General features: G+C 42.2%; 1 protein-coding gene across 1 annotated transcript in view; it reads left to right on the forward strand.

Moving 5' to 3' along the window:
- The window catches only part of ece2a (endothelin converting enzyme 2a), an 81,173-nt gene extending 60,072 nt beyond the window's left edge, over positions 1–21,101 (forward strand). The window contains exon 4 of the mRNA XM_085804262.1: positions 20,589–21,101. Coding sequence (XP_085660388.1) covers positions 20,589–20,879 — 291 coding nt within the window. The 3' untranslated portion in view covers positions 20,880–21,101. The remainder of the gene's footprint in view (positions 1–20,588) is intronic.
- Positions 21,102–27,955: the final 6,854 nt, after the last annotated feature.

The following is a 27,955-nucleotide window of genomic DNA, read 5'->3' on the forward strand; positions in this document are numbered from 1 at the left end:
GAGTGTGTTAGGCTTGGATTCGCCTGCCGGCAGCCAGCACTGCCTCCTTGTTATTTTCTCAGTAACAAACAAATTAAGCTGTTTGCCACATTCCTCTCTCACTGATATCATTTGAGATTGAGTGCGTATGTTATATTGCTATTGACTGTTCTCCTGAAAGGGTGATTTATATAAACTAACAATGAATTGATGCTGGATTCACACATAAAAAAACCCACACAAACACTTGTTATATTCCTCTGAGGATGCCCATTGCTATTCCCTGAACTATCAGCACTACACATATAACACAGTGAATTAAGCTTCACCTAAACGGACTTTAACTTCCACCTTAACACTTCATATCGTTATAAACAGCTGAGTGGGGTGGGGTGGGGGTGGGGGGGTTGTGTGTCCATGTGCTGAACACCTGCAACTCAAATTGAACAGACAGACAGGAAGAAGACAACACACAGCCTGACAGTGAAACTGTGTTTGGCTGTGGTGCCAGCCATCAGCCATCACAGTGATTATGTAATGTTTGCTATACACGGCCAACAGATGAGTGCGATGAATGTCAATGAGGCTGCTCCCTCCTTCTCTCCATCGTTGTATCATGTTCACTATCACACACTTGAATCCCCAGAAAAAGTCCCACAGTAACAAACTCATCATCCCTGCCCAGAAATTGTAACTTAGAGTGAACTGTGCCCTTCTGGTGACCAGTGAGTTGTGTTGATGCAGGGTTAGCACTAGACGTCTATGTTTCTAACAAATTTGAGTCCTTTCACTTTACTTTCTCTCCATTTCTTCATGTTTTCTCCTTCCTCTCCCAGTTTTTTTTTTTCTGCTTCTATCCTCACCTCCCTCTGCCTCTCCGGCTAAAAAATCTCCACCACCCGACTCCTGAGTCTGTTCCAGGGCCTGTTTCCATAGCAACAGGTTACCATGGAAACTAGGTGACAGTGCGGTGCATCCCATCCTGCTATCACCAGACGAGAGGTGTTTGGTGAGGCAAAGTTTTTTTTGTGTTTAGTTTTTTTTTTTTTTCTCATTTTCTGTTTACTGTAATCAAAAGTAAAAACAGTTTAGTCAACCTTTAAAACGTGCATGGTGGACCTAAAGAGAAACACTATTCATAACTGTAGATGAAAGTCTTTATAATATGTTGATATATCACATAGAGTATGTTATTTAAAACAGCCAAATCTTATCTTACCTGCATATATATTCAACAGTTTGGCTGAATAAACCTTAACTTATTTGGGCTGTTGCTTCAAAACAGGCTGCTGAATATGTCACAATTAGTTTTAAAATAGCAAAACAGTGTTACTTTCAGCACAACATTTGGAGGATAAAAAACATTTTTTTTTTTAAATTTCTTTGACCCACTTGCATGATATGAATGTGTCCATGTATAATCAGTGATATTTTCCTCTCCCCTCTCCCTCTCTCCCTCTCTCTCTCTCTCTCCCATCCTATGAAATCTTCAATTTTATGTCCCTTTGAGCCTCTGCATTGTGTACTGAGCGATATTCAAGGGCTTGAAATAACTGCACCACTTGCCAAATGATGCAATTATACAGAAACGGCAAAAATAAATAAATAAAAAGGACTCGGCTTTTATGTCGCTTCAAATTTAGAAATAGGCGGGAAGAAAGAGACAGCAGCAGCAGCAGAGCGTTCAGAAGACAAAGCTACTCACGTGTAGAGTAGAGGAGAGTAGAGGGTTTTTTTTTTTGGGGGGGGTGGGGTGATGTCTTGCATGTTCAGAACAGTTATAATGCTACAAAGTGCCTCCTCTGGCTTGAAATCCTTTGGAACTACAATGTGTGGTCAGTCTGTGGCGACCTGTACAGTATGGATATGTGTTTTTGGAACAGCCCGGCGGTGTGCGGCACGTCCCTGTCTGTTGTTGATTTTGTTCGCAGCCAGATTGTTGCTCCCCTACTTAATTATGAAAAACAGCAGCCTCGGGGGCACGTTGAATTTTCACAGAACAATCACAGCTTCTTGAATCCAAGTGCTCGATCAGACGCAGAGAGGTGGAGGCACTGACAGACAGACTGGAAAAAAAACAAGAGTGACAGATAAGCAGAGCACAAACAAACAGAAGGTGCGACAGTGATGGAGCGACCATGTTTTGCCTGCTGCTAAGGTGGTATCAGTGCCTGCTACTACCAAAATATGATTTTTCTGGAACTGTATTTAGATGTAAAACATTACTCAAACCAATGTGTATAAATGAGTCAGCTGGATATTCCTCTCAAACCTAATTCAGACCATATTAGATGTCCCTGCATAAAGCTTGAATAACATAAAAGGTTTTTATCTAGCTGTCCCCAGTTAAAGCAGATACTTTACATTAAAGAGAGGAGGGTCTGAGGGGACCTAAGTGGGCGAGCTCCATCCCACTCTCTAATGCTGTAGCTGACCTGGTTTGTGGCACGTGATCAGACGCTGCTGCAGCAGTCTGCAAGCTGCATATTGTGCCTGCAGGAGCGGCTGCTGCCACAAAAATAGCTCCCAAATAATAGCAACAGTTCACCAGTACTTAGCGCGAGTCAGGACACTATTGAGCGTCTGTTGAATTGGATGTGACATTTTAAGGTTGGACAAAGCTGCTCACAGCAGTGAGCATTTGATTGTTTGCTGAGGTTATTCACTGAATGGGCCAGAAACAGTAAAAGGGAATGAGGTGGATTTTATTTTCGAGGCATTTTTAGGCACTAAGCTTTTTTGGCTGTTTGTTTTTTTTCCATTTCAGGCTTTGATTTGCAGTGTTACTCTTTCCAGCTTTGATGCCGGTGGCAAGATGCAAAGGGATTTGTTCAGTCCCCTTTGGGATTAGCTCTGGGAAAAGCACTCTTGATGTTGTTTGTCATTACTGTCCATAGAAATCAGGCTAACATGCAACCGTGAGAACATGTAGTCAACTATACTAAAAGCATATTTAATAATAAACTACTCACATCAGCTGACTCAAATTATCCCAAATAAACTGTCTGTTTTATTTGCATGTTTCAGCCTACTTACTACAGTATATATACTATCAACGTCACTCAGTGAGCCATTACCAGTATGTCTCTCTACCCTGTGGCAGCCAATGATTTCCATTCAGTTGAATGGGAAGCTTACTGCAAAGACTTTATGCTGGCATTTCATTGAACATTTAGCCTGCCTCAATTTCATACAGAGCACTGCAGCGTAGGTATATGCTATTCTCTGGATTTGTGTGTTGTGTCCCACAATGATGATGACAATGTAGAGTAAACAGACATGGTTGAGGTAAGTGGAAGTAAAGAGTATAGTCACTGGAGGGAAAGTCTCAAGTTGCACGCAGGACATCAAGTTTGTTCTTGTTTGCAAAGTTATATAATTTATCAGAACGTAGCGGGATTACCGATGTGTCTGTTACAGGAGCACAGCTGTGGAGAGAGAAAGCAGCAGCAAAGGTCTTTCTTGTTGCTTCGAAAAAAGGAGAGAAATAAAGGATAGAAATATTTATGTTTTTTGAAACTCAACATCAAAGAAATAATGACTGTGATACAAAGTTAAATCCACACTGCATCAACGCAAAACATCTGTATTTAGGCCTCAGATGCGTCTTTAGTGTCGGACAAAAGCCTGTGGGAGGTGTGGGGGCGGGGTCTCCTCACAACACTGTCGAATCCCCAAATGAACCCGAGTCAGAGCTAAGATTTAGGTTCCCTTTTGATCTTTATTGAAAACTGTTGGTGAAATAACAGCACTTGAACTCTGGTCATTTTACGCAGCACTAAAATGAAGTGAAGGAATGAAAGCTGAATAGAACATTTAGGTCAGCAGCTTCTTGTTTTTGATTTCTAAGCGGCACAGATGACCTTTCCAGCTGAAGGGCATAAATTAAGTGTCATTGTGTTACTGTATGAATATGATGATGATGACGACGATTGCCTCGGGCTTTTGCCCTTTCTTTCGTTTTAGTGAAGGATATGCATGATTGATGCGTACTTAGACACTTGTTATGCACAAACCAAAACATACACAAGAACCTTGATGGAAAATTCCTGCATTTCTCAACTTTCCCATCTGATTATATTTCACGCTTACTTTGCTGTCATGACCTCTGCTGTAGAGAGAGAAGCGAGACCTTTGGCAAAACAATATACCCGTCTACATGAGGGGAAGTTGCCAACTAACCAAACAAGCCGCCCATTTATTTGCACATGGCCTTTTGTGTACGTGTGTGAGAATTCTGTCTTGTATCTCCTGCCTTGGGTGTTGTTAACTTGTAAACTCAAGTGCTGTGGAAGCATGAAGGTGCGTGTTCCCATTGCTGTACTCATGTTGAAATCGTTGTTTCATCGTGCACCGTTAGCACTGATGCGGCAGCACAACAGTGGGGGAATTCCTCCGGCTGTTAAGTTTGGATTAAAGCCTCATTGGCGGTGACTCAGTCCCACTCTAGTCACTTCAACATCAACTCCTACAGCGACTGCTGCTCTACTCACTGTGGGAGTCCAGTCCATCCAGGTGGAAGACAGGGAAACACCTGCACCAACACAGTAGTCAGTGACTCAGTGAGGACTTCCCACCCAGTGCTCCATCAGCGTCATCCATCCATCTACTCTTCTGGGCACCATATTAATCAGTCCCAGGCATCGTTAATGACGCCAGCAAGGTGTGGTCGAAACAGCAGCTGTCCAGACACAGTTTGGCGCTCTCAGCACAACCATCAGTATGGGGTGTCACGACCAAGCCAACTCTCTTTCAGCGCGCTCCGCCCTCCAGTTAATGTTGTTTGCCTCGGGGGGTTGACTCTGTTCACAGACTCTCATTGGCTGGCTGCCATCGTACAGTCCATCTTGCTACTACAGCATATTTGACAGAGAGTAGCTTTTAATTGTTTTATTTATTATATGGTCATGTTGGCTGTTGCATCGTAAGTGCTTTGACTTTCTAAGGCCGGTAATTCATCGTGAAAGCTGTTGTTTGTGTGTAATTGCAGTGCCGATGCACTGATACTGTACATCTTTGGAAACACCCTCAACAATCAGGGCAGTAATTCCTCTAGTGAAAATAAACTGCATATTAATTTGCCCTGCACATGCACACATATACGTTTTCACGTTGCCTGATTAATTAGTTTGAGGGTGGAGCTGCTATGGCAACATGAGAGTAGAGGAGAAGCCAATCAATCATAGTTTACACGGCCACACCGTCCAGACAGGACTTGTGAAAACACCTGTGTGCAGAAGTTGTATGGGTTTCACTTAACTATTGAACTACACTCAAAAAGAACACATATATGCACCAAGTTATAGACACAAATATAACACATGTGCACGTGCACACACACACACACACACACACACACACACACACACACACACACACACACAGTAAATGTGCATTACCATTAGAGATGCTCCAATACCATTGTTCGGGGCTTTTAAATCCTTCTTAAAAATGAACTTTTTCTACCTGGCATTCAGTTGAGTCTACACATTTGTGTTGTACTTGTATTTTATTTGTTTATTTATAGCTCATTTGAATTCTATCACACTTTACTCATGTATTTTATGGTATTTTTAATAACGGTATGTTTTTATTGATCTGTACAGCACTTCGGTTGTTTTTAAAGTGCTCTATAAATAAAGTTTGAGTTGAGTTTCTTTCAGCTGATGGCAGGTACTGATCCAAAACCAATGCATTAAAAAAATACTAATAAGATATGGTATTGTTATATGGCCTGGCTCAAGTTTTAAAAAAAAATGCAACAAATAAATGCCATGGATTTTTTTATTATGTAGTTTGACAGTTTTCATAACTGAAAAAGAACATAAATAAATCTATTTGTTCTAATTACAGCATGAATGAATGTAGAGGAAATACTGACTTTAAACGATGCTCGATCCGGCATTTTTGGCCGTATCAGAGACATTTCTGACATTTGTCTCATCTGAACATCTGTAATTACGACTTGGCTGTCAGACAAAGGGGGGGCTGCTACACCTGCTCCAGTAAATTTTCCTCCCTCTTGACTTTAAGGTTCACAACCATCATTTTTGACCTCCAGCTCCTTCTGTAGTCCTCGCTGCTTTAATGTGAATCCAGTTGCTCCTCTCCTCCCTCACATGCAACACAGTCACACTACACTGGGTTCAAACCCATCACTTGTTCCCCTGAGTCTGCAGCTACGACTGCCTGACTGTGAAGGCTCAACACTCGTCCAGTGTTCTTACTCTATAATGAGACAGTAGAGGCGTAGTTGAAGAACAGTTTTATGAGCTGGTACTTAATGAGTCTTGGACCGGGTTAGTATGAGGAGTTAGGCATTTTAGCAGAAAGAGCAGAGCTGTGCTGTCTTCTTCCAGGTCCAGACTGAGCTGAGAGATCATTGCTGTTAATGAAGATCAGGGAAGTTCAATGGTTTGAAGACATCTTGTCCTCACCCCTAAACTGTCAGAAATGTATTCTTACATGTCAGTCAAGTAATTAGGTTCAGGTTAACAGTTGAATAAACAGTTAACCTGGACTGAGAGATGAACTTTCAGTGGAACATACTGTACCTGTGGCTGTGGGTGTCTTAGCTCATCAAGTATTTACATTACAGCGACTGCGCGCCGCATATCATTAAAACCAATTTAAAGACTCTGAATGTGAGTTTTCAGAATTCTTACTGCAGCATCAAGTCTGTGCGTTTGTTTCTGTGTCATTTTGAGGTGACTCAGCCAAGACTTTTAAAATCAATTTTCATAAATCTGCATTAGTGAGCAACATTAATAATAAAAAAAACCCCACATGAGTGCTCACTCATCATGTCACATCCAAGCAATAATTGCTGTTATAGTTACAGAGTAGGATAGTTATGTTTACAATAGTTGCTGCCACTAGAAAGTTGTAACATTTCAACAAGGTTACTCCACAAAAATGTTTATTATTTTATCATCACCAACCTGTTATTCCATCAGTGAAAAACTTGCAATCAGCTTTAGACATACTAGTTGTCTCATCTTGCCTCCTGACAAAACAGGAAACATGCATACGCAGTATTTCTGTGAGATGTATAAAACCCCATGTACGTATATTACCACATACGTATATTACCATTTTTTCTCATACATCACAATTATCCTGAAATTGAGCGCAGGTGCACGGGTCCCTTGACCATGCCCACGATTCACCATAGATGGCTTCCGACACACCCCCAAACGTATATTATTTGGAAACTTAAGCTCTGGCATGACAAATACAACCAAGCAAGGTGAATGGCAGTGTGCAGTGAATTCTGTGAGTTCTGAGCCAAGGACACTGGAGATTTTAAAAAGAAAAGGTGAGGCCAAGAAACATAAGCTACAGCGCCACAGCTGGTCTCACGCACGTGTCGTATAATCATAAAATGAGATTATTATGAAATGTATCGATGTAAGTGAGGGAACTTAAAGTGATACATCAAAAGTAAATAAAATAAACTCGTTTTTTTTTTCATTTCCTCTTGTGCATTAAACAAACACTATTCACTGTCGCTGCGTCACATCAAGATGTAGTTGGACAAAAAAAAAAAAGATGTAGTTGGACAGCTGGTTTTTCAATTTGTACACATAAAATGAATGCAGACTTGATGCTTGTTTGTGATGAATGAGTCACTGTCCCAAGCTGGTAACATAATGGTTTATAGTTTGGCAGAGGACCAACTATATGTTACATTACTTCTGAATGGAGGAGGCGTTGACCAGCTTTTTCTACTAAACTGGACAACTGTGGAGGCAAAGGCTCAATTGTTGTTGTCTACGCTGTCTCCTGGAAATTGTTTATTTGTTGTTTAGGTGAACAGGACCTTAGATTATTGTTTCGATTGACAGTAGAATTAGTATTAAGTTGTGCTTTTGGAACAATCAACTTTGGCTGCAGTTACAGTGCATGTTATGAGCTGTTTGGATTTAGATATCAGGAACAGAAATAGATTAACAGAGGTGGTTTACTGCACCTAAACTTCAAGAATAAATTATCTTAAGATGTTTTTTTAATATACACATACACTGCGCGTGTGTCTGTGTGTGTAAAACCTTTTTCAGGTTGCTATGGAAACTGGCCTGCCTGCATCTGAAGCCGTTCTGTGCTGTGGAGTTTTATACCTCTACTTCTCTCTACAGTTACTCAGTGAAAATGGCAGTAAATTAGTGTTGGTGTTATCCAGCACAACTTGCATACAGCAACAAACTGACACGTCCTCTCTACACGCTCTTTTTTCCCCCCATCGTCGTGCTCTGTGAAGCTTAAAAGGAAACCTGTACTGCATGTGAACCAGTGAAGCACCGAGTCAGTGCTTCGATGTCCTCTTGTTTTTCTGACAAGCACCATCTTCAGAGCCCCCCCACCTCCTCCTCTCTTAGGAGGGAACTGAAAAAGGTAAAGGCAATTTACTTGCTGCACTTATGAGTAAATGGGTCTCTCCATAATGTCAGACTGGATCAAAAGCCTCTAGATTCTTTTTGGATCAGCCAAGCCGGCGAGGGAAAGCTTTGTTGTCGGATGAGTCACCAGGAGGTCTCCAGTGGGTTGAGACCTGTGGGGGAAGTCACTCGGGCCTCCTGGCCCTGAGTGCTGAGCCAGAAACAATGGCTTTGGGTTTTTTTCTCCTTCTCCTTCCTTTACCAAAAAACTTTGAAGTGGCCAGGAGAGATGGAAAACGGGAACACGTCATTTTAAAACACCTCTTCAGGCTTGTTAGTCATTGTAGGCCATTTTCACCACAAGCACTTTTCCAATGGTCCAGGAAACGGGGACTAAATCTAGTTCCTCTGCCAAGTTCATGGTGCCAGAAAGCTGCTGCTCTGTGGATCAATAGCACCAGAGTTTGCTGTGGTGAGCAACTCTAAATTGGTCGGTCACAAAATCTCTTCCACGTCTTTATGTAGAGCTTAATGAGACTAAACTTAACGTCCACATATGGCACGTCCAATAGTATGACTCTCTCCAGTTTGAATGAGGAGTTGGAATTCACCTCTTGCTCAGGAAATATATATCACACTCTTCTGCTTATATCTGCTCAACAAACACTAGCAGCAGGGACAGAACTGCTGCTGCTTGAATGCAGTGAGTGCAAGGACAATAATGATGGGTAATGAGAGTAAAGTGTTTGATAAGAAGCTCAAGACACATTGCTTTCAACTTGGCAAAGGCTGCTGTTATCCTCGCTACCAGTTTATGCCTACAATCCTGGCTTTGCTATTTTTCTGTGCTGCCTGCCTCTTGCCTCAGGGCAGCAGTAAATTTTGCCAAACTATATCCAGACTGGTTATGCTCAGTTCCTGCCAGCGTTCCAGGGTGGTTGCATTTTACAAAGTAATTGAACAGACGGACCGTTGATACTTATAAGGAATGTTCCCTGTCGAAATGAGAATTCAACTTGAGGATTCAATCGGAGACAATGTACAGTACGAGGAGGCTCAGATATGTTGTTGTAATGACGAGTTATAAAGTTAAATAAGAGAAAGAGAGAGATAAAGAGAGAATAACAGAGGCACCAGTCCTGAATAACCTCCTTGTAGCTGTCAAGGAAGTATGGAAGCGACACAAGATGCCAATATCGTGTCGCGTAACAGTATTTAGTGGCTTCCCTGTGCCACTGGCCTAGTGAATGGACCGGACTGTGTTAGTGTGCTGCTGGAACCTCCACCGGGCTGCCTGTCCCCCTTCCCCATCCCACGGGACACCCCTTCAGCAGCCAGACACACTGGCCCATTTTACTTCCCTTCCTCCCTCCCTCCCTTGCTGAATCTCCCTCTCCCTCCAGCTGCTGCCAAACTCTCTTTATCTCTTGGTCGCCATTAAAAAGGAGAGAAAGGCACTTTGATTTGTGAGACTTTATTGAAGTAGTTGTTTCTGTTTTGGCAGTGTTGACAGATGGACTTTTTCCATCTCTGTCCATGCAGTAAAATATACAGCGGCAGTTTATAGCCAAAAAAACGGAACAGTTAACAAATCATCTGAAGTCGTGAGGCATTAGCCGCTCTGCGAGATGGAAGCTGCAAGTGTTGCTAAATAGAGATTGGCTACAATAAACTAATTACCCAGACACTGCTGATGCAAGTCTACCCACAAGAACTTAATGGATAATTACATATAAGTGCGAGCGAGGGCTTGATAAGTGTAATAAGTGTCTTGGGCTTTAAAGGGTAGCATCAGATTTAGTGACTGAGAAAACAGAAGCACAGAGTGAGAGAAAGGGAGGGAGCCAGCCAAAAGAAAGGGGAACACTCTCCCTCTTGCTTCCAAGCCAAACATGTCACTGTACCAGCCTCTCACGGTTTGCTCTAGTTTCTCTGCGACACATATTCCTCTGAGTTTTAGGATTTCTTTCTTTCTTTCTTTTTTCGGAAGGGGGAGGGGGACGGGACTGCTCCGAATGGCAGATGAGTTTATTAATTACCCATTTGCTGACTCTGTGCCTTCCCACCCAGTACAAAGTTTTTTTCTCTTCACAAAGTCTGCATGATTTTTTCATCACATTGCACCAAGAATAGCAAACATCACTTAATTAGCTTAGCATATTTGACTGCAGTGAGTATGCTGCTTTGTATCTGTGCCTGCTAAAAAGTCTTTTACAAAATTAAACATAAGCAAATATACACACACACACACACACACGAGAATGCACGCACACACACACACACTGGGGAGTATAGGCATGAAAGGCAGTGCAGGGATGCTGGGAGCATGACAGTGGGCGGGTGTGGGTATCTGAAGTGCGTCTCTGTCTTTCTCCGCCGGTGTGAAAAGTAGTTCAGTAATTAAAGCAAACCTCTCTCTTTGGTCCCCAATGGAGGAGGGGGGGGCAGAAAGGGTGAGGAGGCAGCGAGAGGGAGAGATAAAGAAGAAAGGAGAGATAAAAGCCAGAGACGGTTATTTTTGATGAAAGGGGAAGAAAGGGAGGTTTTAATTTTAGCGTGGCGTGCCAGATTGCCATGAGGGGAGAATGTGGTGGCTGAATGCGAAGATGCTGTGTTATCGGTTAGACAAGGGGTCCATGCACTCGTGTGGACACAACACACACACACACACACACACACACACACACACACACTAATGTTACATCTTGCGGTGTGGGCACGCTGTTGAAAATGAGCCTGAAGACAAGAGTTTCCCTCATTTCAAGAGGAACGACCAGGCCAAAGCTTTCAGTTTTCTTCAAGTTGAAGAAGCGCTTTGTAAAAGCATCAGCAGTGACCCAGTTCAGAGCTGCATTTGACAATAAAAAGTAGTAACTCCGTGTCTTTATGAACTCCTGCGTTCACCTAAAGTCAACCCACTAATTAGGCTGATGGAAAAAAAGACCTTTCTGACACCAAACACATGCGAGTCAGCAGGATGAAAAAGCCTCATATCCCAGCGAAAAGTTGCTGTTTATTTCCACTGCAATCACTCCGAGTACTTTTTTGTCTCGTTTGAGCTCTTTTCTCGAATCAGCGCTGCTCGTTATCACAACTTTCTGGCATCCTCATCATCTAATGAATGTAACACTTTCACTGTTCTGCTGCCTGCTGTTTTGTTGTTGTTGTTGTTGTTGTTGTTGCTGCTATCGTTGTTTTTGTTTGTGAAAGCTATCCCATTTTGACCTACATACTGTGACCAGCACTAAACTTTTCACCATGGCAACCCAAGTGCATGTGTGTGTATGTGAGAAGCAGGGATGAGCCTGCTTGAAAGATGAATGTTGTAAACTTTCAGTGCACACAACCTGCACTTGGATTTATATCAAAGCCTGGAAATCTCTATTTTGAGTCAGTGTCAGCTGTCAACAAAAGCATACAGTACATCATCATGATCTACATGCTAACTCAAACACAAACAAGACACTGTTTTTAATTTGTCCCAGCAAGGCAAGGGTGGATAGATGTGCAGGGAGAGAATACAAATAGAGAGAAGGTCTCTGATGTATAATTTATCCATGCAGTGGGTGGGCGGAGGAGATGGGGTGTGAGCCGGGTGAGGAGAGGAAATTCGGGGGTGGAAAGATGGGTGGGCAGAATGGAGGAGGCAGGGAGAGAGAGGGGAGCAATAAGGGAGGGAGGGAAGAATCCACCGATTCCACCACTCACGTTTTCCCTGTTATCCATCATCTGTGCCAAGTACTGTAAGGTGTCCAGTGGGGATTATGGGTCTGTAAAAATCAATACCTGTGATCAGATTTATGCATGTCTATTGTTTTGTTTTCTTCCAGTGCGTATGCTGCTGTCCCTTTCCTGAATTTACTGGTGTGATTTTTTTTCCTCAGGTAGAGACACTTAAGGCACAAAATCAGGCTTCTTCAGGGCAGATGGTGCCTTATGTAGCAATTTGCACATTTGGCTCTTCAAAGCAGGAGCTTGGAGGAGGAAGAAGAAGAGAAAAAGAGAGAGGGATGAATCAGGGATGGAGGGATGAAGGAAACAAAGCAAGCTATTGAACCCCTGGAGGGAGGAGCAGAAGAGTAGATCTGCTATGTTAGGAGACCGGTGTTGAGACCTCATTCTCTCACACCTCCCTCCCTCCCTCCCATCTCTATTGGCTCTCCTCCCCTCCTTTTCTCTGCGTTCTTCTCACCCACTCCCACTTCGTTTCTTCGTTTCCTCAAGACGTTTACACGTTTTTGCCATCCACATGCTTGGCTGCGGGCTACGGGTGAGGTGAAATGGAAAGGAAGAGAGGCGGCTGGTGGTGGTGGGGGGGGGGGCTGCAGAGAGGGGGTCTGCAGAGCTGCATGAGACCAGTAAACAACCTCAGAGAAGATGGGAGGAAATTTATAAAATATGATATGAAAATATGACCTAAATAAGAAGTGTTCCTCCTCCCTGCTTTTTCTCTCTGCCCCACATCAGCTGTGTGCTCATTTGTGCACAAAACGTAGCAACCCGTTTGTGTGCATGCGTGTGCTCTGTTGTTGTGTGTAGGCTATACAGTATCTCTGAAGGAGACAGTGGCCTGTGGTCTGTACAGGTCTGCTGTCCAGAGATAGCACTCTGTTGATGTCTCTGCCCACTGATCAGCTCTGCCTCACCCACAGAGTGAGGTGGTACACACACACACAAAGATTCACCTCCACCTCTGCTTGCCCCTGACTAATCTTCCTCTATCAGGTCGGCATAAACAAACAATGACTGTTTTATTTGGCAGGCAGGCCCCCCATCTTTCGAGTTTTTACGGGACAAGATGTATTGACGTTTCTCTCCTGTAACGTGGTTGGAGTCATGATGGACAGACAAAACTGATTCAGAAGAGACATATACCTTCTAATTGTCAAAATCTGGTGCACTCATTTGGGGATGTACCAAATCCAGATTTTTAGGGCTCTGCCGAATTTCGAATCCACAGTTTAAAGATTTGGCCAAATCCAAACTGAATACTGAATCCTACTCCCATCAGTAAACATATTATAAATGCGGTAAACATCACACAGTGTGTTTTATTCTAACTTCAAAAAACAATAGGCGATAACTTTCGCCACCATTTCACATTGTGCTCACACTCAGAGAACATCACCAAACAATTTAAGCTTCAAGTCATTCAGGATACAGGCTTTAGTAAACAAGAAAGAAAAAAACCCAAAAAGTTAAATTATTTCCACAAAGCAGAGAAAATACATGCCTCTAAGTATTATTGTATGTGTTAATAACCTGTTATGTTAAATAACAGGTGTTTGTTGGTTTAAAATTACTTTGATAGTGATTCTGATTTACACTAGCCCGTCTATGATGTTTTCCATTATATGTTAGCATCAAGCTAGTGGACTTTATATTGAGTTTGACGTGCATAGGGCTCGGTCCAGTTGATGTTCTAAGGTTCGGCAGAAACTGAGCTCCATCAAAAGCTCAAAAATCTGACGAATTCGAAACCAAATCCTGGATTTGGTGCATCCCTAGTGTAATTACCCACAATGCAACTCAGCCTCCCAATGGACGTGTTCTAGTTGCACTTATGGTACCATATCATACCATACACAAATCAATCAATCAATCAATCAACTTTATTTATATAGCACATTTAAAAAACCACAGGGGAAGCCAAAGTGCTTTACATTGGGACATAGACAAAGATGGACGTAGCCACATCTGTGATGTCACCCATATTTTCTGAAGAGTGGTTTTAAAGCTCAGAGTGGGCTGCTCCACTGTCGCCATCTTGGCACGATCTGAGTTGACTTGACTGAAAAATGGGCAAAGACCTGCAGTTTTTAGCATTTGTGTGTCGGAAGTAAAGTAAAAAATGCTGCGTTGTCCTCTGCAATAAAATGTTGCATGAGATAAAATAAGCAATCAATTCCCGATGGCCCACATTCATCATGTCAGATGTTTATATAGTTAGCATGTTCGAGGTTTATTCCATGCTTTAGGCAGAATGTTTTTTTCTTTTTGTTTGATTTATTCTAAATATGAATCTTTGGCTGTGTTTGTTTTTTGTAGCTAAAATAAAGAATTCACAGTAGGCTTCTCACAAACTATTGACATCATAGTGACATCAGCGAAGACAGACAGCAGAAAATCAAAGACAAATAGCATTATAACTGATAAGTGTAATTCTTTATTTTCCAATTTCTCTGTTTTCTTGTTAGGTACATTCAGATATTTCAAGATGAACTGGTGTGACCAGCTATCACAAATCATATGACAGGTTGTTGAAAAGAAAGACAGCATGTGCACTGGCAGCCTCAGGATCTGGAGACATACCTTTTCAGTCCCAAATAAACCCTGATTGCATAACTTGAACTTCCTGCAAATCACAGAAGCAAGATGTGACCACCTGCTACCCTGTCCCTGTCTGACCGCTGTCGACAATCACTTATCGTACAGTATCTTTAGGCAAACCTGAGCTCAGAGACAAGAGAATGGAGATAAGAGAGGATGAGTTGTAATATTGCGGTCCAGTGAGGACGGCCAGACAAAGCTGTGAATAGGAGAAATTGAGGATGCGCACCTGGAGAAAGAGAGGCTGCCGAGTAGATGAAATGTCATTCTCCTTGGATGGACAGCTTATCTCCACTCTGACTAATGTGGAAAGGTCAGGCAGGGACTTGGACTGACATATACAAAGTTAATATTTCAAAGGTTTAGATGAGTTCATCTGTTCCTCCCAATATAAAGATGGTTTGGGTCACGTATACCCAACTAATTCTTACTGTGGTGATCACAAAAACCTCAAAACCTTTTCTAATAAAGCACTAACTGAAACTGGAAGTTTGGTCTGATGATGTAGCTGGAGAAAAAAGTCTGTGAATCACCAGAATCAGTAGGATATATCCTCAGGGAGCCATAAATGTCTGTACAAAATTGACTGGCTATCAAATATTTGAAATATTGCAGTGTAGACAAAAGTGGTGGACTGACCAACAGGATGACATCTCCGTTCCTGCAGCCATGTAACTGTAATGCATGAGATTTTTATGTTACAGAGATGTTCAGGTCAGATAGACACTAAAACTGGGATGTTCTGTGTACGAGGAAACCAACACATCTGTAGGATCCAGGTTCTAGTTTTGCAAAGCATACCCTGCTGAAATGCATGTGTGCAGATATTATTTTAACATAATTTCTTCATTATCTAAAAACAGTCAGTGGGATTTTCCTGGGATTCCTCATGGGAGATCTGAACCCCAGATCTCACTTTACCTTTTTGTTGAAGCACACTCAAGACAGGTCAGGTCACTTAGACACAAGCTTCCAGCAAAATGCTCAATAATTCAAGAGAGGCCATGATGCTGTGAGAGTGTGAGTGTGTTTCTGTTTGTGTGTGTATGCGTGCGTACGTGCGTGTGTGCGTGCATGGGATGGTTTCAGAAGAGAGGGAGTGTGTGAAGATGGGCGCTAACAGAGTGGTTTCCTCTGTTCTCTTGGTGAAGCCCTGTGGCCCACTTAGGATCGCCTTACAGATGCCTGAGTATGTGTGGATGGATTGAATGCTGACACAGTGTTTGGGTGTAGCCTTCATCCACCTGTTGATTTGTATGTGTGACTCTGAATCTGGGTACACTGAAGCTTATCTGCTTGTCCTGAGAAACGACCTCATATCTCCCCTGTAAGTAAAACACTCATACATCTGTAGCACAACATCACATCCGAGCAGAACTGCCCCAGCCGATCGTTTATCATAATAATACCACCACTCTAAAGTGTGGGTGGATGATTTACATAGTGCCAGAGCTGGTGTCAGAGTGCGCGTGCTGGTGGTAGAGAGTGTGTAAATGTGATTCACCGCACTCCATACATCATCCTCCTCTTCATAAGGATTTCCTGCATAGATACCCAGTGCTGAGTGTAAGGCTCTGGATCAGCACTATATCTTGCAAACACATGAAGATGGACAGGGTAATGCGATGTGTGACTATGTGTCATTTTTTTTTTTTTGCAAATTGGTCTGAAACATGATGTAATTTATTGTTCAAGCTGTCCTCCACCTGTCAGCCGAGCTGTCAGCCAGCCGTGGTTATAGCTGACTTGTTCGCTATAGTTCAGTGTCGTCTAGAGTTGCAGTGACGTCAGTCCTCCAGCCACCTGTGACATAAGGGTCTGGAGTTACACTGGCCAGGTACGATGAGAGAACCCATACATCTCAATGTCATTAATAATGGCTGAAGGGGTGAAATCAGGACTCACACTCCGGTTTACTCACTCAGTGAAGCCTCTGGAGGGCTCCACCTCTACTGTACTCTGCCTTTTTTCTTCTTTTTTTTTTTACTTCCAGTAATCCAACAAGAGATCTGGCCTTCTGAGGAAACTGTCATCCTGCAGTTTTAAAAGGGAGAGGAAAAGATATCCATCTCAACTGGTGTGCAATATCGGCAATATTTTCAATACCCGCACCAAGCTGACTCCTAGCTCCAGAATTACAAAGAATAAGAATAAACGGCCATTGATGCAGTTCGACAGAGATTTTAACCTCTTTTAGCTAAAAGTTTTGGTTTTATATAGTCAAAGTTAAAGCACATTGAGAAACCCAGATATTTTGCTTTTTACTAAATAATGACTAAATGGGTAGTAGGAGTAAATAGTGGGCATAAATTTGTCAGGACGTCAGAAACGAGGCATCTGATTAATGCAAATGTTGCTTCCTTTTCTATGCAGACACTATAACTACAGAACTACAGTATAAACTGCTAATGTGGTGATGGAGATGAATTTGACAACTTGTTATGTATGTATGTTTTGGAGCCAACCCATGACCATGGACTTACCCAGATAACAGTCAAGTAAAAACCATCATGCCACGAAAGAGAGAAGAGCAACACCTGGAAGCACTGATTGTGTGCAACAAGTCTAACTTAGCACAGTTCAGTTGTCTGATGTCCTCCACACTGATGTACAGTGATGTAAATCTGAACAAAAAACTGGTCTCATTGTGTCACTGTCCAGGCTCAACATACAGTATAAACGGGACTAGGAGTTAAAATCCTCAAAGCTTCTCTGAAAACATCTTGGATGGATTCTCTGCACTGGTCACAAAGTCTGCAGCAGATTGGTAAACATGCTTGTCAGTTGGATTGTAGATCATCCCCTTGACATGATACATTTGCAAAGTATATCTGCATTCATTACAAAGTCACGTAAGAGCAGTGTTTTTATTGAAAAGGACCAGTGTTTTTTCTTGTTTGTGAAACTTCATCCAACATCTTAGTTCAGATGCAGGTAGTAGATTAAGGGGTATGCACACTTTATGTTATTTGGTTGAGAACCAGTTACCTTTCAGACAAAGCTGTGTTTTGGAAAAGTAATCCAGTCCATGTCATGACTTATGACTGCCATAACTCCAGCTCTCAATACTTTTGCCTTTCTGCCATGTCTCGGTCAGGTTCTCTCTTATCTAACTCACCCTACCCCGCTCTCTCGTTTCTGTGCATTATATTCCTCATTTTTATCCCATATCCAATGACCGCTCCACCCTTTGTCTTGCTTTTCCTCCATGTCACAGTGGAGAGTGAATAATTCATGCTCGGGCTGCTTGCTGGTGGAGAGCGATCATGTGAGGAGAGCAGAATACACGTGCTCGTCTCTGAGGGACTCTTCTCTCCAAAGACCCTAGGACAGCGTTGTGGGAGGTGGGGGTGGGGGGAGTGGGGGTTACTGTACAGCTTACTATGCAGACCTCAACTATTCCATCGTGGTTGCCCGCATGACATTACAGTACCATGACAGCTTTCATGGTAGTCACACGTGAGCTCAGCACCAGAGGGACTCTGTCTTCAAAGCAGAGCCGTGAAGCCGTCCACAGAGACCACGCTGTAGCTTCTCACTGTACATCCATGACATAGGGCTTCTTGAATTAATTAAACTTATTACAAACATAAAGTAAGTACATAGTTGTATGTGTCAGTGCTGCATGTCACGGAAGCATTTTTTGTCAGTATTTGTGGTTCAGTGAACACGTGGAACAATAGTCGTCCATGTGGTGTTGATTACTCATACAAGATTTCACCAACTAGCTATTTAAAGAACTTTCAACTGGACTTTCGACTGGTCTGTGAAGAGAAGTCTCAAGTATCAAGAAGTCTCAAGTCAATGAAGTCTGCCACATCAGTGACTTTATGGGCAGATGTGGCTCAGGAGGTGGCGTGGGTCTGTGGTTTGATCCCCAACTCCCCCAGTCCAGGTCCTCATGTCAAAGTGTCTTTGGACAAACTTTCCCCCGATGTATCATTGGTGTGTGAATGTGCAGACCCAAGCTTTAGTCTAGATACAAGCATTGTAATGAATGTGCCTGTGAACAGGTGAACGTGATGAGTAATGTAAAGCCTATAGAGATTAGAATACCACATATAAATACATGTCCATTTGCCATTTTTATTTGAGTCCTAAATATTAAATCAGTATGCAGCAGCAACATGAGATGAACTTTTCAGCTGGCCCCCAACAACAGTCAGCCAACATTAAACATTATCCATTATCCATTTTAAAGCAGCTGTCAGACAGTGGTTTTGTCACTGACTGGCTTTTTGCCTTGATTGATAATGTAGTAGAGAGAGACAGGAAATGGGGAGGCAGAGAGAGGGGGAATGACATGCAGCAAAGGGCCGATTGGATGCGGGGCCGGCTGCAGCAAGGACTATAGCCTCTGCATACGGGGCGCCTGCTCTACCCACTGAGCTAAACGACACCTCCATTAGTCCTTGTTGAGGGGGATGTTTTGCATGATGCCATCTGTTTTTTAGTTGTCCACAGTTTTCTCCAACGTATGAACTCCTGCCAAGATCGTGGTGACAGGCTGCTGACACACTGAATTGTCAGGGAAGTTAGTTCATTTGGTGCAGTTGTGAAAAGCATCATTTATAATCTTTGGTTTTGGGGACATCATCCCAACTCAAAGAACCAAAATCTGAGTAAAGTCACTTGCAAGCTGTAAGTATTAAAGTGAGAGTCGTTCTGTCTATTTGATTTTGTCTCCAGATTCACAATGTTCACGTTATTTAAATCTCCTATTCTGAGGCCTGGTTACTAACTTGTGTCTAAATATGTTTTGTCAAAATTTGTTATGTCTAAATTTGGGCCTGTAATCTTGCTCTAATAATGTGTTAGCAGATGTCAACCTTGCCGACATATTTGTTACATCAAACATTAAAAGTTTTTTGCTCACTGCTCAGTGTTCTGCAGATTCTGTCCCTTCACTCCCACACACACTTCTGTCTCTGGAGAAACTCCCTGCCAAAGTGAAGCTAAATGTGTCTCTGCATGCTTGTGTTTGTATTCTGTGTGTGTGTGTGTGTGTACTCTCCTCTGCCTGAGCTCTCGTGAAGCTTACTGTGTCGTGATGCACACGTGTACCTCACACGAAGGATCAACACACTGGAAGGGTGATGGACCCAGAACAACAATTATTCATATGGAGGGACCCTCACAGTTTTCGTGCTGTCACACCGTGTTATCAGGCTGCATGGCTAAGCAGCCAGCACTGTGGACTGAAAAGCTCAGTGTTCGCTCTGGCTTACAGTGATCCATGTGCCTGTTTGGACAGAGGCTGGTTTTAAGGGGTTTGGGTATTTGACACATGAAAACAACTGTCTGTGACCACGATGGAATTCCACCTTAAGTTATTTAACGAGCACAAGGACTCACAGATTTATTTTTTTAACTCAGATTTAGATATAATTGCTTCTCCCACAGCTTTTCAATGCCTAACAACAACTACCCATATTACAACTTAGGGTTTATTGTGTTTCCTCTGCCTTTCAATTCTATTGTTATGTAAACATATACAGTACTGTATGAAGTACTTGATGAGATCTTGACAGCAGCATTTAAAAAGAAAACGCTCAGTCAATTAAAGAGGTTTTAAACCCCCAACTTAACTTCTTCTGACTAAATTTGATTAACCCACGTGTTTCTTTGTTTCCCCCTTTGGACCTCTTATTTGTTATTTAACTCAGTCCCAGATCTGAGTAATTAAATCAGTTCAATATATTGTAACCAACAGAACCAATGCCAACCAAGAAAATGAATACTCAAGTTGTCCTGTCACTCTCAAAGCTCTCAACTGGTTGTCGTTGTCCTATGTGAGGGAGATGATTGCTGGTGGGGATTACAATGGCGTGGGTCTTGGTGTAATAAACTGGGGATGTCTCCTAATTCTCCTCCTTTCCTCTTTCCTCTTCCTCCTCCCAGATCAGCCGCTGCCTGAAGCCCGGAGGACGGTTTGTCTCCATTACCTTTGCCCAGCCGTTCTTCAGGAAACGCCTCTACGCTCGCTCCGAGTACAACTGGTCCATCAAACAGTACAGTTATGGGGAAGGCTTTGAATATTTTGTGTATGTGATGACCAAAGGAGAACAGCTTAGTCCAGAAGATGCAGATCTGGAGAAAAAGCAACTCAAGGACACCAAATCCCCTGCTACCAGCATAGCCACAACACAAAATGAGGATAAGGAAGACTTCCTGTCTAATATTGACTTGTAAATTGACTGGATTGTCTAAAACAATTTTGGAAAACAGCTCAGAAACTCAAACTTCTTCTGCCTCACAAAGATGACTGAAACCTCCCCTGTCACCTCAGATAGCCTACCTACCTTAATTTATATATCTGACTTGCTGTTGTTGTAATTTTGTAAAAAATGAACAACTTAGTATTTTTAATTTTAGACTGGGTATAGATGTTGATATTGATTTTTAATTTTATGATAATGGTTTATATCAGGATAGATTTTGTCTAAGTTCAATTGTTTTGTTTTTTTAAGAAACTAGAAGAAATATTTTAACATTTTAATTAAAGCAGAAGTAAGCGATCCAGTCGTTTTGGCTAACTTCTTGTCAGCCGATGGAGTTAGCAGTCCCCACCCTCGTCCCTACGTCACCACATTCACGTGCATCCCTTGGCTGCACGCACAGAGAGGACCGCCCCTTTATGCCGTTCTCTCTCCTCATTGGATAAAGGTTGTAGGATACAAGGAAAGTTTTCTCCTCGGCTTACAGAAGAGCAGAGTGACTGACAGACCCGTGTTTCAGACCAAACACTCTATGTAAGTGATTGCTGTTGGAAGATATAACTATTTAAGACTTATATTAACACAAACATTCTGCTTACTTCTGCTTTAACTGTTTTACATACATTAAAACAAGACAAGGTCAATATCAATTGACTTTGGAAACTATTTGTATTATAGCTCAAAATAGGTTAGGCAATGCCAAAGTTCAATTAATCTTTTGTTTTAAGTCTCCTTATGTATTGGGCGTTCTTATCAGTGACTGGGTCAAAATGACCTGCAGACCTGGAGGAGCAACAACACACAAACAGAGCCTCTGTCTGGCTGCTTACCAGTCTGAAATAGCCCACCTCAGTAAACACAATACAATACATTGTTTTTTATTTTAACATATTTTTATGTTTATATCATTTATACAGTCAGTTTAATTATGATGATAATGGAATGATTTGTGGTCTTTTTAACTGTGACTTATCATGGCTCATTATTCTGGCTCTAATGTGATAAACACATCACAATAAAATGAACATAAACAACCAAAAATAAGTACATGTACTGTAGTTAGAAGATCCTCTCTCTCTGTGTGTGCTGCCGTTGCGCTAGTGCAGTTTAAGATTCAAACTTTTATCAGTCAAAAGCCAATTTCACATGCCAGCGTCCTGTCTGCCCATCTGTCAGACAGATTCAACACTCTCAGAATCTGAAGTGCAGTACGAGCCTGTCGGTGTTGCGCAATTTGCAAGCCAAACTGGCATGTCTAGACAGAGTACATAACAGCAGCACCATCCTGCATGTAAAGTCTGTGATAAAGTCTATTAATATGTCAGTCAGTGTGTCCCCTCATGTTGGGGTTGTCTGCATCTGTCCCACGTCTGCTTTAGATTCCAGACAAAAGCCGCTAATGGAGATATGCAGTGTTTGACACACCTGTCAGAGCATACTGAAGGCACATACACATGTACATACAAGCAATAGCTAACCCTGCGTGTTATTTCTTGAGGAAACATGAGATGAGTCTCTGGTCCTGTGCTCTCTGCTGCTTAAATATAGACCGGAGTGGGGAGAGAGCGCAGGCGTGCAGACAGGCAGGAAGGCTGGTGACTGGAGGGGGGGACCACATTAATAAAGTAGAAATCATTTATTTTTAATTCTCCACTGAGATCTAATTACTGCCTATTTTTAAGACTCAAAAAAAAAAAAAAAGGTGTGTGATTTTTCAGATGGCTCGTCTTCCTTTCCATGATTTTCCCAATGGTCTAACATGGCAGTTGGTTTAACTTTAACTTTGATGTTAACTAAACAATCTCACTTCAGAGTCTGTTGAGAAGTTTTTCTGGTCGTTCAGGCTTTTTATTTCGAGCTGGCGACCGTTGATTTTTTTGCTGTAGCAGGAATGACAACAGTTGCTGGCAGATTTGATCAGCTGTGGCTAAACAGTGGCTATTTAAGCAAACGACCGATACCACGAGTCGGTTAAAAATGCTGCCTCTTGCTGACTCTAATAAGTTCCCGAACTTCATGCTGACTCATTTTAAAACAAGAGTCTTGTGAAGGGGTCTTTAATTTGCACCGAGTGGCAGATCTCATGTTATCCCACTCAACTGAGACTAATGCTTTCCTAGAGCATTTCTCAGAGGAAGACATTGTACCATTGTAAGTATGATAAAGAAAAACATAAGCTCTGCTGCTTTTTTCTTTTAGGCTGAGGAGTAACCAATGTGTTTGTCCGACACTATCTTGGGCAACGTTGGCAGAGTTAACTGGTGTGTAAACGTGCCCGAGTTGCAGCAAAGAGCAGGACAGACCTGCTAAGGTTACCGTAACTCTGATAGGAGATCCGACACTACTACATGCTGAGCAAGCCCCCATCTTTTTTTAATATAAGCTGTATCCCTAACTCTTTGGCCTTCGAAGCTAAGCTGGTTTTCTACTTGCAGATCGTAGTAGTAAGCTATTTAGCTAGGTATTAGGGATGCAACGGTACTCTGTAAAATACCGAACCGTTCGGTACGCCTTGCACGGGACAATACACCCTTGTGGACTGCAGGTTTTCGGTACAGTTCAGGTTGCATTACGGCTTACTGCTTTATAGGCTACTGTGTGTGTCTGTCTGTGTGTGCCATGGATGTATTAAATACTGTAACAATTAGCATACCTAGGGGTGCAACGGTATAGGCGGCCTTCCGTTGCACCCCTAGGTATGCTAATTGTTACAGTTTTAGTTTTTATGCAGATAAACACAGTTTAATCCAGTACTCACTATTATTTTTGTGCTTTTAGTGTTGAAAAGGAAAGAAAAAAATAGAGCCTCCTCCAAAGTCTTGCTCTTAACCACAACTCCTTGCACATCACTTGGTGATGTGGAGAAGTATCCTGTAGGTCCTGCTGTGTTAAGGTGACTTGGGTTTTGTTTGGACAATTACTGGTCTATGGTTGGATTTTTGTAACTTATTGTTTAAATGTTCTTTTTTTTTTTATCTTGGAAGCAACAATTGACAGTAAGGTCTTATCACAAGGCCCATTTAGCTGCCAAATCGGGAATAAACATTCAAATGTAAAATTTGTATCTTTGTGTCTGATTATTCACTAAGGTTTGATTGTTAGTGTAGCCTTGATTGACTACTCTGTATCATTTGTAGACAGTGACGGCATAAATCTCACTTATTGTTACAGGGTAAACCCCCTTTAGATTGTTTGGTTATTATCTGGTTTCCTTAGAGACAAATTGGTGCAATGCTTTGACTATGTGAACAGGAGGTTTAAAAAAAAAGAAAAGAAAAACAGCCTGGCCACTGTTAGGCCTGGCAGGGTGGATGACAGGAGGGTGCTTACGTAAGTCTTAAGTGGCAGTGGGTTTGATATTGACAATGGAGACATTGGGGGTGGGGTGGTGGGTATAGCAGCCCACACTGCAGCACCAGGACATAAAACCATCTGATGGATTCAGTGTTCTCTCTGTGGATGGGTGGATGGATCATGGCTGCTGACGGAGAGATAGTTTTTCTCCCCCATTTTCCTCATTTGGACTTTCATTTTTGTTCTGTCAATATATGAATATATTGAAATTCAGCAGTCCTTAAATTTGCTTTTCAGTTCAGTTAGTCGGACTGACTGATGTGCAATGGCAGAGACCCTGACAGTGAGATTTAACTTGACTGGACTTAAGTTATATAACCACAGAGCAGGGCCCAGGCCTCACTCAGGAGAGGTTTAGTCATCATTTTCTCCTAAACACAAAGCTTTTCTTTGCATTTTTTTGCTTCCTCGGCTGATCAACTTCCTTATCCAGGTGTCTGAGCCTTTTGATTTAGCATAGTGTTGTGAATCAAAGTGTGTGAGATGCTAGAGCCAGAATTTCCTCACCTGCTGCTAATTGTCCTCCATGCTCTGTTGCCCAAGGGCAGCAACAACACTAATCTACTGCATGCTCAATGCTCCCCTTTCTCTCTTTCTCTATCTGTCTTTCTCTTGTCTCTCTGTCTCTCTGTTACTCTCTCAAACACTCCTATTCTCCCCACCACCACCACCACCACCACCTCTGTCTGCATCGATTTGCCCTAAATGCTCTGGTGTGCGACTGCTATGTTAAAAGGTCCACAGCTCAGTTTATCTGCAGAATTGTCTGTTTGCGTTTCAACTAAATTATGACACAGCACTAATGCCAGCACTACTGCCTTACTGCAGCTGCACTCAGCTTCTTAAAGGGAAATTCTGCTTTCATACAACCTTGGTCTTATTCTTGTACCCATCACTCTTATCAGCAATAAAAACACTGTGTTAACAAAGTTTATTTCTGAAATGTGCAACTGCAGCAACATTTCTAAAAAGACGTCCAACTGGGGCAAGTGGTCAGACTATACAGATTTTGGAAATGCTAGCTCAGCCAACACTACTGGTCATGTGACATGCAAGTTGTATCTAACTTACCATACAGTAGCTGTGTATACAGTCAGCTTTCTGCTATGAAGAGGTTTTATTATTCATATTTCTGTCTTTTGATTTAACCCCAGATGAAGTGTTTGAAATCAGTGATTACCAGGCTCGTAAATCTGAGCACTCACAAGATGATTAATGCGACAGGGCAGCATGAAAGACATATTTCTTCTATATAAAAGGAAACGTCTTGCTCTTTCCTGCCTCGTCAGATGTTGTTGTAGCAATGACTCTGCATCTCCAGATCTCAGTAATTACTTTTATGAGTACAGATGGTAATTATGACTAAAACTATCAAAATACTATAAGAGCCAAATCATAATAAAATGGAATTTTCTTTTAATCTGAGGCTCATTGCTACAGATCAGATGGAGGGAATCGCCGGCATTAGATGGAACAAGGACTAAGAGAAAGCGCTGCTGCGGCTTTCAACAACTCTGTATATCTGCCCATTTCCCTCGGGGCAGCATAATGGCATAATATACTGTATGGCAGGCTTACGTAACTGGAGGAGGAATATTAATGGACGTCCACTCAGGACGGGGCAAAAGTGGAATCAGATCAAAGCTCTGTCCCCAAACACACGCTCAATTTGAACCTAGAGCTGAGAGTTTCTCTTTGCCATGGATGTGTCATTGTATTTGAGATACAGCATACAATGGCACTTGACATTTCCAGTGATCTGTCCGTGTTTCTGCTTTAGCATTTTTTGTTTTGCACACACGCACTCTTGTCATGTCATGTCAATGTCTGTGTGTGTGTGTGTGTGTGATTACACAGTGTGTCCACCAAGAAGGCGTCTTAGCATGTCTGTGTTGACCCCAGCGTGACCTGTGCTCCCGGCCCATCTGGCAGGTCAGACGCATCGACCCTGGGTTACAGCTCCAGCTGCAGCCAACAGTCAACTGGCCTCTGACCCCCAAAGCTGCAAAATCATGAGTGAATTAAGTCTCATCCGAGGGCAACAGCTCATTAGTTGTTGCCTGAGATGTTCCAAACTGACATCCCACTTAACAGATGAAAGGAGGATTATTTATTTACTTACTTACATCAACAATCCCATTAAAAGGCCATAACTTTTTCTTTTTTTTTATCTCTATAAATTGTTGTCTGATAAAACAGTGGCTTGGTCACTGAATGATTAGTAAGACTGTTATTATTAGGCACAAGCTGCAGCTAATTCATGTGTAGAAAGTGATATATATTACTGAGAAACAGGTTTTATAATGATCTCGAACATGTCTTTTATTTCTCAGCTGCACTTATCCACTGACATATTCCTGATGCAGATATATTTAAACTCAGCAGCAGTTTTATCCTTAGAGCCTAGTCTCTGAATAGTTGCTGACATTTTGATTTAGACACATTTCTATAAAGTTCTTGAACCTAAAAGCTGCAAAATGATGAAGTTGTTTACAGAACCATACTTCCGTGCTATATAATGTAAAAGTCATACGTCATGGTGAAAAGTCATGACAGGGAAAGAGGCACATACTGTAGCAGCGCTGACACAGTTCAATATCTGCCCAAATATGTCGGTCTGCTTCCGGCCCTACAGCGCTGCCCATTACCGTGTGAAGTGTAATTGTCCAAGGACTCAGACAGCCCCACACACATGCACGCAAACACGACATCCACAACAACAATATGATCAATAGCACTATGTGTTCATTCAGTCCGGTGCTGATGTTATCAGGACAGTCAATAATCTCACTGATGGTCACACTGATGACGTGTCGTGTTGATGTGCTGCTGTTATTAGAGTTTAAGTGCAATTCAGAGTAATCTAAGGATCATTGTTGTCACAACATGAAGCTTTTCATAGACGTGCCCTGATACTGTAGATGTTTTCCCCAAATGTCGTATCTGTGCTGAGATTTCCAGGAAAATTCTGTTTTACAAGGAAATCCACTTGCTGTGCAGGTTCATGTGGCACAGGTGGAGGAGGCTGATATCAGCTGACACAATTTCCGGACTGATACTTCTGGCAAGCAGCTTATTCTTCACCTTTTTTCCACCTGACAGTTTCACCTAATTTCACAGATGTGTTGATGCACAACAGCAGAGCTTCACAACCAGGGAGGAGGCTGTGGAGTGGCTTGACAATTTCCAAAAAAACACAAATTATGAATAGATAAAAACATGTGTCACTCTGTGTTTGTAAAGAAAATAGACAACCCAGATAGCCACAGCTAGCATCACGAATGGTTGTGATGCTAGCCTTTACAGAAATGTTAACGCTTACAAGGTTTGTCCTGTCTGAATCAGTTTTGTAATTGCTGTAGTGTGTGGAAATTAACAAGCAATAAGTCAACAAAAAGCTAAATGATGTGGATAAATGGTTGGAATATTCAGTTCCTGTTGCTCCTGAACAATTGTTGCATGAATGCAAACAAGCTACTGGTCAAACCTGGAAGGATACTAAACTAACTCCATCCACTGGGTCCTCTCTGTTATCAAACACCTTCATGAAGGCCCATCTGTCAGAAAGGTACAGTGAAGGGTACCTCAGCCCATGTGAAAAAAGCTGTTCTACATGATGTACTCTACATGTACGTTCATGGTTTCTCTTGGTGCATCGACTAAAGTGTCTTCAGGCCTGCTGTACAGCCACTGTAT

Source organism: Trachurus japonicus, chromosome 17 (assembly GCF_045865225.1).
Source record: "Trachurus japonicus isolate A0001 chromosome 17, Traja_1.0".
Lineage (NCBI taxonomy): Eukaryota > Metazoa > Chordata > Actinopteri > Carangiformes > Carangidae > Trachurus > Trachurus japonicus.